Genomic DNA, 10,479 nt, shown 5'->3' with positions numbered 1-10,479 from the left:
CATGAGGACATTTGATAGTATTTGATCCTCCATGAATATTTTGTAAACTTTGACTTGTTTAACTTAGTTTTAAGTGGAATTATATGATGTGTTGATGTTGAATCATGTTTGATAATGTTTTGAAAGTGCTATGGAATGATTTATGATTGTTTAGACTTAGTTTTAAGTGTTTTAAACATGTTCCAGGTAATCTATCTTCGATATCACGACATTCGACCCTCAATGTCACGACATCTAACCCCCAGTGTCGCAACATTGAAGCAGTGGAGACTCAAGAGAGTATTCTGTTTTCGGTGTCGTGACATCGGCATCTCAGTGTCGTGACATTGATTCTATTTATCCTGTTTTAACACAAATAAGCCTCAATTGACACCTGATTGAAACCAAACATTAGGAAAAGCTAAGAAATGACTTGAATAACACAATTGAAATCAAAGCTTCAAAATTTATAATTGAATTGACCAACTTAGTGTAGTTAAAGAGAGCCTGTTCTATCAGGGCCAGTCACATTGCCTGAGAAGGAAGTGATATTGTTCCTATCTCATGAAAAAGAGAGGAAAAGTATAAATCTTCTTTTAGGGTTGCCAGTTTCTGCCATGAAGGTCTTCCAAGAGGAGATGCAGGTTTAGATAACAACAAATATTTGCAGAATGCTGTTAATAACACTCTTTCTTCTATTTCACTGTTCTAGTCTTCTATTTGTGGAATATTACTACGTTGGTCCGATTGGCATGCTGCTGATGAGCAAAATGAGAATCACGCATGATCAAATCCCTAGTAAAGTTGGAACAGGGAATGTCCAAGCTGAAAATCTGTGCTGTGTCAGTGTCAATCTAGGGTGGTTACTTTGATGTGGATTTTTATATATTAAGAACTGGAGGCACATCAATTCCAACTTGTATCCTCTTGAGGTTATGCGTCTTGATTTAAAATCCAATCATATGTTATTTCATTCTTTATTCAAGAGAATTAAATGCATAAAAGACCAAAGCAGAAGTTAGATCACCTTAAAGAAGAGAGGTATGTTACATTTGCCTCCTATATGCATTATGCTTGTTGCTTATGACGTGAAATTAAAAAGTAAGAACTCTGATACAGTCCCGACTGTAATAATTGACATCTAACAAACCCGTATTTGCATCAATTCAGATAAAAAAAATACCTCTAAAAGCGATGCAAATATCAGGCTTTGGCAAATTGTTTAGCTTTCACATATAAAAAGATGATTATTACTAATATCTTTAGTCACTTCATACATTTCATACATTGTGTTGTAACTAAAGGCCGATCTAAATAAAATCTGGTAAATCATCATGTATGCCTCCATGCTTGACCTGGACACAATTGAATGTGCTCATACAAAGCATAAAAGCAATGCAAGAATGAAAATACCTAGTAATATGTGGCCCTTTGTTCTTCTTTAAAGAGCACCAAGTAAGGCTGGAAGGCAAAGGCGAAAGGGTATTGCCGGTTCTCCACTTCTTGTATTATGTGCAGACTGGGAAATGGAAAGAACCATCACAGGATAGCTGAGGGTAAGGAGATTGTATCTATCTTCTATAGCTGGGATTACTGTGTTAAGAAAAGAGAGAAAAGAGAAAAGTAGCAAAATGAAAAGCATATGGAGTGTGTAATGTGGGAAGAACCCTACTTTATTTCCCGCACAAGCGAGCATTTCTTTTCAACGGTCTGAAATTCATTGCAGCTAGGCCGTAGATGCAGAGATTGGGGTGTCTGGATTTGATTGCCATCTCATCTGTTGTACTACTGTAACCAGGAATATTGCAGGAAGCAGATGAGCTCCCAACTAAGCTTGCTTGGCAAGTAGATGCAGTGTCTGCCTCCGCACATTCGATCCCATCAACTGATGGTATTTCTACCATGTAAACTCCATGTTTATCTGTAGTTCTGTTGACTGAGAATGATACCTGTTCTTTTGTTTTTGGAACATATGCCCTGAAGTTGCAGTCTATTTGAACCTCTGCGCCTGGTTAGGCAAATATTTTAATATAAGAACCCTGCTTTTGTTTGAATTTGTTCCATAGTGTAAACAACAAAACTTGGAACAATCATAGGTTGTTGAAAGATACTTCACCTCGTAAAAAGTAGCTGTGTCTGGAGAAGCTGTTGTTGGTGCAAACGTCACAATAAACAAGGCCCATTACGATGATCTGAGCATTGTTTTTTGCTGGGTTAGTTTGCAAAGATAATGTCATAATAAACAGTGAAAAAAAAAGAAAGAGAATGATTGGGTTCATGGCAGCAAATTTTGGGAGAGGAGACACAAACTTCCACACAAGTTTCTGTATGAATGATTGATTGGTGTAAATCAATAGCTAAAAAAGCATTATCATTATCAATTCATGTAGTTGAAGATGAGCTTTGAAGTCTGGATAGGGGTTCGTGGTAGTTGGTGGAGATCCAATTGTAGGCAAAAGTGATGAAATTTATCCTTTTTTTTTTTCACAATAAAACAAAGACATGTGAATGTATTTTGGCAATATGTGGACTTGATGGGAAGGGAGTGGCTTATTTATGAGTGTCAGTGCCTTGCCCTTGGTGGCTTCATTTGTCTCATTTATTGCGGGGCTTGGTTTTACGATCCGAGTTTATAGTAAAGCCAAAATTAGCATGTTTGTAGATTGGATTGGAACATTCCTTCAATTCAGGGAAGTTGGCTTTAGCTCCAATTTTCTAACAAAAAATCTAGGCAATAATATAATGTAATTTGTAATTGTCTATAGCCTATAGGGTAACATGAGCATTCGTTTTTATGCTCATCGGAAACCTTTAGCTTCTAAGGGAGACATTGATATGAGGATACCCGTGAAAAGGTAAATGAGGTGGTGCCACAGCTTGCTGACATTTGGCTCATGCTAAAGCTATGACTTACTAAGAGAATGCAATGAATTCACATGATGATGATGAGGGGGATGGAATATGTTTGATTTACTATTTTGGAAATTAGATAGAGATGGGATTAGAAATTTGGCATTTTTGTGATTGTTCTTTAAGATTTGAACTTGAGTTCTTTCTTAAGGAGCGCAATGTACTTTACCACTAGACCCAACACTTGTTGATAATCTGCAAGCGTTGTACTTTCAACTCAAAATTTCACTAATCTACTTGGTGAAATGCTAGTAGTAATGAAGACTATATCTCTCTTGTAGTAACATGAAAAATAACAGTTTATGGAGTTCCAATATTTAATGCAAAAAAAGAAAAAGGGAGAAAACTAAAAAGGGAGAAAACTATGGCATTAAATACAATATAATTTGGAAGGGTCCAGAAAGGGTCCAAATCTATTCCCCAATCTTAATATAACGAGATGGGATCAAGGTCATGGCTCCAAGAGGGTCGTGTAGATGTCAATGAATCCATAATCTTTCCATTATAGATGAATATAATCAAGTGAACAAATAAAAACTAAAAGCGGCTATCAAATGCAAGAGACACCCATTTAGGATGGCACTGTTACTCGAGAATGCCATCGAACATACCATGTAACAATGAGGGATGGCACTGTTCTGCTACTGTTTAGTGCTTCCCGCGACCCTTGAGGCCCTTTCAGCAGCATGACTCTTGAATCAGCATCAATTTCTATTTTATAATATGGAACACGGATACAAGTTTTTCCTCGGCACTTCATCCTCCTCCTTTTCTGCTATAAACAAAGATTGACCACATTTTAACCTTGAATACAAGATAAAACTATCCATTCAAACTCTTATTCTTAGTAGTCCGTAAAAGAACTGATTGTAGTGGGAAAGATTAGGACAAGATCAGAGTACCTGTTTTCACTTTTGCTACAGACGGTTGGGCAACAACATGCATGGTGATGACTGCTTTAGAGAGATCACCGAAAGGTACTCTACACTGGCCAACCATCTTATCGTTCTCCAAAATTTTTCCAGTATTTATTAGTTTGATGTCATTGGCTCCCTTAGGCGCAATCTTTTTATCTAGGACATACCAAAACAATTTAGACCCAACATTAGAAAGAATGAAGACAACATTATTTTATCTAGATCTGTGCTACATGCATCCTACCATAATGAAGGTTCAGAAACATAATTTTCAGTTCTCAAGTGCGTGCACTCTCAATGTGTGATTAGCTCATCAACAAAAGCAAAAAGGTTCCCTCCATACCATTGCCTCCCTTATGATCAGCAGAAGAGATGTGACTATCCACAAGCCAAAGTAAAGAAAAATGGAACCAGAAGATCATGCTAAAACATCCTACTGTCTCAAGTCTAAGATATAGTCCAACCCTTTAGCAGCAGCCTAGAAATATTCTCCATATTCTTGTAAGCAAGGCATCCTCAAAATCATCCTAGACTACCAGCCAAAAAGATTTGGGTAAAAATATAAGGTGAAACCTTTAGGTATTGCTTGGTTGAAAGAAGCACGAGGATGAAAAATTTGTTAATCGAATGGTTAAGATTCATAACCATGTTTCGTTTTTGTAGCACAACCATAGATTAACAAATTTTCCATTGTCACTCGTTTCCATCTTTCATTCCAAGTAGAGCCTTAAAGTTGGGTGGCTAAAAGTAAACTCATACAGTAATGCCAAGATAGCCACTGCTATCCTTGATGGTATATATATCGCCAACATATGTAAAGGCACAAGAAAGAAGACACTCCGGAAAAATCCAAGACTAAAATTTGGAAAAAAGATACATATGTCAAACCACTTGATTGATCTCAAAGGTATCACCAACATATGTAAATGAATAGAGATTGGGCGTCCGGTCATTAACACCATGCAACAAAAGGATGGAAGGGAAGTAGTAGTCTAAACCAAGGGATCAAAAACCAAAGGAAAATAGGATGGCAGAGAAAACTCTGAATATCTTAATTAATGCATGGACAAACAATATCAGCTACATCCAAACTAAAATTAATCATATCAGAGAATAAGAATCCACTTACAGGATCTAAAAACAAAAGGTGAAGCTGCTGGAGATTTACGAATACTTACCATGGTATGAAAGAATGGGGAACAAGCAAACTTGTAGAAACAATTTAACAAGTGTCCTACGACAATACCATATCAATTGCCCACCTATGTCAAAGCCAGAAATCTTGCAGATACGAACAAACCAATTACCATTTAAGCCTCCCACTGACCAGTGATGCCATCAATCACTACAGGGAAAAAAACTGTAGGATTAAGTTATAGAGACAGGACCACCTGTTATTTCCCGAAAAGTGAACATTATTTAGGTGATACGACCAGCTAATAAATGTCACTTAAGCAATTCTAAACAATCTAACTCAAATGCTGCATGTTGAAAATAACTTAACAGTAAAACACAAGATTTCCCACTACATTATCTTAAAGACATTGAGAGAATCATTCATTCAAGCCGTAATTATAAAAGAACAAATGTTAAGGAAACAAAACCCAGTTATGCATATTCCCAGGGACAACATTAAAGCGAAGCACCTTTAGCTTATTAGAATTGTGCATCTTTGAACAAGCTTAAATTGCAATTAGCAAATAAAAGTAAATTCAATACTTTTTATAGAGAAAGCGGAAGCACTCACCTTTGGGCCACTCAGCAACGATTCTTTCCCAGAGCATAGCAATGTTAGAAGTAGGCAAGTATTGAAATGGACCCATATCCGATCCATCATACAATCGGAACTTAAGTTTTACTAATTCCTCCTCCGCCATTTCAATTATCAAACTTTTCCAGCAATTCAAACAAATGAATTTCTTTACTTTCGAAGAACACCCCCCCCCCACACACACACACCAAAATCCAAACAATTATAAACAAATAAAAACCCGTTGTTGTGGTTGCCAAGAATAAGCAAGAAAATTGAACATAAAGTTAGATAGACATAGCACCCTGTTTGGGTTACTAGGAAAATGAACCAACATTATTCTAAAATCCACTCCAACACCTCAACTTGATGGGATTGAAAATTCCGAAAAGAAAAATAGAAGATTTGAATCGTGTGGAGCTGTATTTTTCTGTTGAGGGTTTTATTAATATGAGCAAAAATTTACGGACACCAAGATTCGGTTAAATCCTCACGGTTTCCATTTTTTACAGTAATTTTGTTTCTATATTTTAGATTCTTTTTTCTCTCTTTTTAATTTATAAAAAATATTTTGGTTTTATTTGGCGAGAGGAAGAAAAAAGTGAGATTCGAGTGAAATTTGTCGGTAAATAGTAATTCAGTTTAAGAGTGAAGACATTGTCAATCTTTTTATACTCCTAATAGTTCAGCAATTATTACGTGGCGGACATTTGTTGGCTCTTGAGAAAGCAAAGGAGAAGATGGTAGCAGGGGATCAGATGCTTTTTAAGTCATTTTGACCTTTTAGTAGAAATCAAACACGCCGATAAAGTAGTAGTAGCAAGAAAAAGAACAGTAAATGACAGACCGCACTCGCCTATAATACCTTTTTTTTCTGACAGAAATATTCAAAACATCTCCTTGAAACATAATATAATTGCTAAGTCGGGCCCAGAAATATATCCTACTTAAAACTTAGAACTTGAGGGGGCAAACTTTACACCACGTTTAGTTAGGTGAATGAAAATATAGTTGTAACTAGTAGTTTAATTGTTTAATTTAATAGAATGGAATAAAACTACAATATTATTTTTATATTTAGTTGAATAGAATAGATATTATAATAGCATAAGAAAAAAGACTTAAATGATTAAAATATTCCTAATAAAAAAGAAAATTTTAAGCAAATGGTTATTGTTATTATTATTAAATTTTAATAAAATTATTATTAAATATAATTTAATAAAAAATAATAAATATTTTAATCATATTTTAACATAATTATTATTAAATAAAATTTAATAAAATAATATATAATTTAATAACATTCTTAATATAATTACTATTAAAATATGATTTATAAAAATTATAATAATAATATTAAAAAATTAATATACAACCTACATTATTATTTTTAAACTTCAATGTATATTTAATGTGCTAAACTATTATTAGCGAAACAAATAATTTAAGTATATTCTAAACTAAAATTTAAAATATTCTAAATAATAAATAGTTTTATAATTATTTTTCCAACCTAACAATTCATAATCGCAAATACCTTAAACAAAACATTAAAGCATAATTGTTGAACTACAAAAAGATGCCATCTTAATAATACCAATTCGATTCAAAATGAAAAGGAAACCAATATTCTTTCTTCTAACCTCTTTATGGTCCATAATTCCCATTAATGTTGTGAGCACAATGTAACCAAACTGTCTTGAAGGAAGCAACCGAGCAATCCGACCCTCGATCTCCTTAACTCCGACATCGAAGCAAGAATTAACCACCCCACACTTGTTCAGCCTCCCATTCAATTCAACCACAAATTTACCAAATCTATGATCATCAACATACTCAAACTCCCTAATATAACCATGTTTTTGCATGACCAAAAGGAACTTAATGATCAGCTTCGAGGAAAGCCGGATCATGACTTGTCATTTGCCCCTTTTTCTTTCTATTGTACATGCTCTTGAGTGCATAATTCAAAACGCTCACCCTCACCATTCTTTCAAATTCTCTCCCCCCTCTCTTTTAAATAATTTTCTCTCTACTAAATCCCAAAAAATAACCCAAGAACATCTATATTTTTAGTTTTCAACGAGCTTTTGATTGCTGCCACCTTTGACTATCGTGGCCTCACCTAGAAAGTGCTAAAATTTTGGCTTTTACTTTATCTCAATCTCCTCTTTCAACTTTTCTAATTAGTTTTCTTTAAAAATCACTATAAAAACACAAATCTACAAAAAGAAGTCAACAAAACCCCTTTTCTTTTTGTTGCTGGAAATCGTTCTGATTGCTTTGGTTATTGATGTGTTCATCTTCCTCCTCACCTCTTTCTCATTTGTAATTTTCCAAGCATCCAAACCCCTTTAGCATACATACCCATAAAACCTTTCTCTCTTCTTTTGATTCATACTAATGATTTGTAGATTTATTATTTTTTATAGGTTTATTTGTTTTGATTGAATTTGGTGACTATTGGTAGAATGAGTATTCTAGAGATTTTTTTGGGGAGGCTATTTGTTATAACATAGAATAACAATTTTGAAAGGGGAGCCCAGAATGGCCATTCAGGCCTTATTCCCAATCTGCCTGTAATAGGATATTCCAAGGAATAGCAAACTTATGAACCAACCATTTGAATTATTGTACCCCTTGAAATTAAGGTTGAATCAGTTGGTTATTCATGCCAACCAAACACAAAATTAGTGTTACGGGCTAAAGCTTTAGTTTTGTAAATTATGTGGTTTTAGTTGATTTCTTTACTTCAAATTTGTTTAAATCAGCCAAACTTTTGAAAATGAGAATTCTCAACGAAAATTCTCTAATACATCGAAAGTAAAGTAGAAGTAAATCAAAGACAAAGAAGAACGAATCGAACATAAAAGTCACAAAAAAGTAATAGCACACCAACTGTTTGAGTAAACTCTCTCAATAGTATTCAATTACTATGAATGAGGTACAATCAGATGATTATAAATGAGAAGGAAGACATCTATTTATAGTTGAGCTCCCTCAAATCTAACGGTATAGTTTAATTTACACCGATAGTTGAGATCGAAGCCAATCTACAATTTGATAATTTTAAGAGACTTACATGACCCTTTAAGATTACAAATCAAAGCATCTAAAATTAGTTTTCATACTTACCATGGCAACCCTAGTCTTCTTTAAGTACTTCACTAGGCCACCAAGGCTTCAAGTCGATGGGATACTGCACATGTTCCACAAATCGAACCAGTACATGTGGGTCAAATGAGTCTCATATAATCAATTAACCTCTATGGGACACTCTGTGCCCATTCATCACGAGCTTAGATTCGCGACCTGTGACATTCTCCCTCACCCATTCTCACAACGCCTTTGTTGTATCCTTGGAATGACACTGGTTTGACTCGTTTCGATACTGTCTCAATGTTTCGACCAATTCCAAACTAGTTTCACTATCGGGTAGTTTTGCCCATTAGAACATTTGCCTTGACTTATGTCTCCGTCGTCGTATAACTTGAACCGTTTCTCTTTGTTATACATATTGTTCGAAAAATCCCACCACTCTAACTTGCCCCCATTGTGAATTATTTTGACCAGAATATCATTGATCCGTACAAATAGGCTTAGGCATGCTCAGATTAAACATTAGATTAACCTTAAGTGCTACTGCCAAATCTGGTTTGTAATCCCCTCAGCTTACCTGCTTTAGAACTCTGAAAGGGTCATTATGTTCTTGCCAAACCAATGGTAAGTCAAAATAAAAAAACACTAGTGTTTGGGATGTACCTCGCTCATAGCATTTACTCAATCCAACTACCTAGTTTGCATCACTACTTTTCCCACAAATTATGATTTACAAGCCACCTCTTTCATAGGTGGTAGGCCTATTGATAGCTCAACAGGCTTCACATCGGTTTGTCACACCTTTAGCATTTCCAAGGAGGTCCCATTAACACTGTTATCTTCCAAGTCAATGTTCTTCCCACAATGAGCATCCTCGACTAGTTGGATTGCCGACAATACATTGGTCTCACCTTTCTCATTACAAATTTTCGAGGCCACGTATTGTCATTGATGAGTATCCAAGATACAAATGCAATAAAAAAATGAATCAAAAGGGCTTTAACCTAGATAAGGAAATTTAAGCCAACCACGAAGTCATAATCATCTAAATGAATTACCTCACAGTCTTCCTTGACTTTCCATTTGTCAATTATAGCTCAGCTCCTAGTGTTACTCCAACGATTAGGACCTCTTTGAAATTAATCGTCTTGATCCTCTTAGTCGATTTACAAACTAAGAGACCAAGCTTAGTCACAGCATTCTCTGAAATGAACAAATCAAATGCCCTCGTGTCAACAAGAGCACTCCTAATTCGACGTGCAATGTTGATGTCCACAAACATCAACTATTTCTAATTACACTCATTCTTCGCTTTAGTAGAATTTATTATCATTGATCAAAGCCTCAACTACCTCGAGTGTCTCCCTCATATATTTTATGGATTCTTCGAGATTGACCATTCAACTTTCCAGAACTGAAAATATATCCCTTAAATGTTAGCTTTCTTAGCCCTCTCATAGGTCTCAATATAATCTTCTACTCCTTTTGTCATCTCAATTAGCACATTCGAACATTAGCTCGGATACTAATAATCAAGTGGCTAAAACTTTAGTCTCACAAACTGTGCTACCTTAGGCGGTTTTGGATAATTTAAGTGAAGTACTTAGGAGAATAAATTGTGTAGGTCATTAGATTAGTTGTTTTGACATGTTTTAGACATATTTAAATATGTTTTGGATTGGTTGAACAATTGGTTTTTGGATTGCTTGTTGTTTAATATTGCAGGGTTGGTAAACTTGATGTATAAAGTTCATTTTGAGTCTACACTATAACACCCCTTACCCGTACCCAAGACCGGGACAAAGTGCGAGGCATTACCGG

General features: G+C 35.1%; 2 protein-coding genes and 1 pseudogene across 4 annotated transcripts; all 3 read right to left on the bottom strand.

The window, feature by feature from the left end:
• Positions 1 to 425: 425 nt before the first annotated feature.
• LOC107934926 (pollen-specific protein-like At4g18596) lies at positions 426 to 3,615 on the bottom strand. Of its 2 annotated transcripts, XM_041116897.1 has the most exons (3): positions 3,501 to 3,615; positions 2,096 to 2,171; positions 975 to 1,987 (listed from the first exon to the last, which is right to left on the bottom strand). In XM_041116897.1, the coding sequence occupies exons 1-3, from the start codon at positions 3,501 to 3,503 to the stop codon at positions 1,653 to 1,655; spliced, it is 414 nt and encodes a 137-aa protein (XP_040972831.1). In that variant the 5' UTR covers positions 3,504 to 3,615; the 3' UTR covers positions 975 to 1,652. The 2 variants fall into 2 exon arrangements, with proteins under 2 accessions (XP_016722942.1, XP_040972831.1); XM_016867453.2 differs by lacking the exon at positions 3,501 to 3,615 and having other exon boundaries at positions 426 to 1,987; positions 2,096 to 2,494.
• Positions 3,145 to 6,167, bottom strand: LOC121202883 (membrane-anchored ubiquitin-fold protein 4). Of its 2 annotated transcripts, none has more exons than XM_041116898.1 (3): positions 5,554 to 6,167; positions 3,792 to 3,962; positions 3,145 to 3,664 (listed from the first exon to the last, which is right to left on the bottom strand). In XM_041116898.1, the coding sequence occupies exons 1-3, from the start codon at positions 5,681 to 5,683 to the stop codon at positions 3,606 to 3,608; spliced, it is 360 nt and encodes a 119-aa protein (XP_040972832.1). In that variant the 5' UTR covers positions 5,684 to 6,167; the 3' UTR covers positions 3,145 to 3,605. The 2 variants fall into 2 exon arrangements, with proteins under 2 accessions (XP_040972832.1, XP_040972833.1); XM_041116899.1 differs by having other exon boundaries at positions 3,145 to 3,661; positions 5,554 to 6,104.
• A 942-nt stretch (positions 6,168 to 7,109) lies between these two features.
• On the bottom strand, positions 7,110 to 7,548 carry LOC107934874 (40S ribosomal protein S15a-1-like; annotated as a pseudogene).
• Positions 7,549 to 10,479: the final 2,931 nt, after the last annotated feature.

This window comes from Gossypium hirsutum, chromosome A07, assembly GCF_007990345.1.
Source record: "Gossypium hirsutum isolate 1008001.06 chromosome A07, Gossypium_hirsutum_v2.1, whole genome shotgun sequence".
NCBI lineage: Eukaryota > Viridiplantae > Streptophyta > Magnoliopsida > Malvales > Malvaceae > Gossypium > Gossypium hirsutum.
This window is presented reverse-complemented; position numbering and strand designations above follow the sequence as displayed.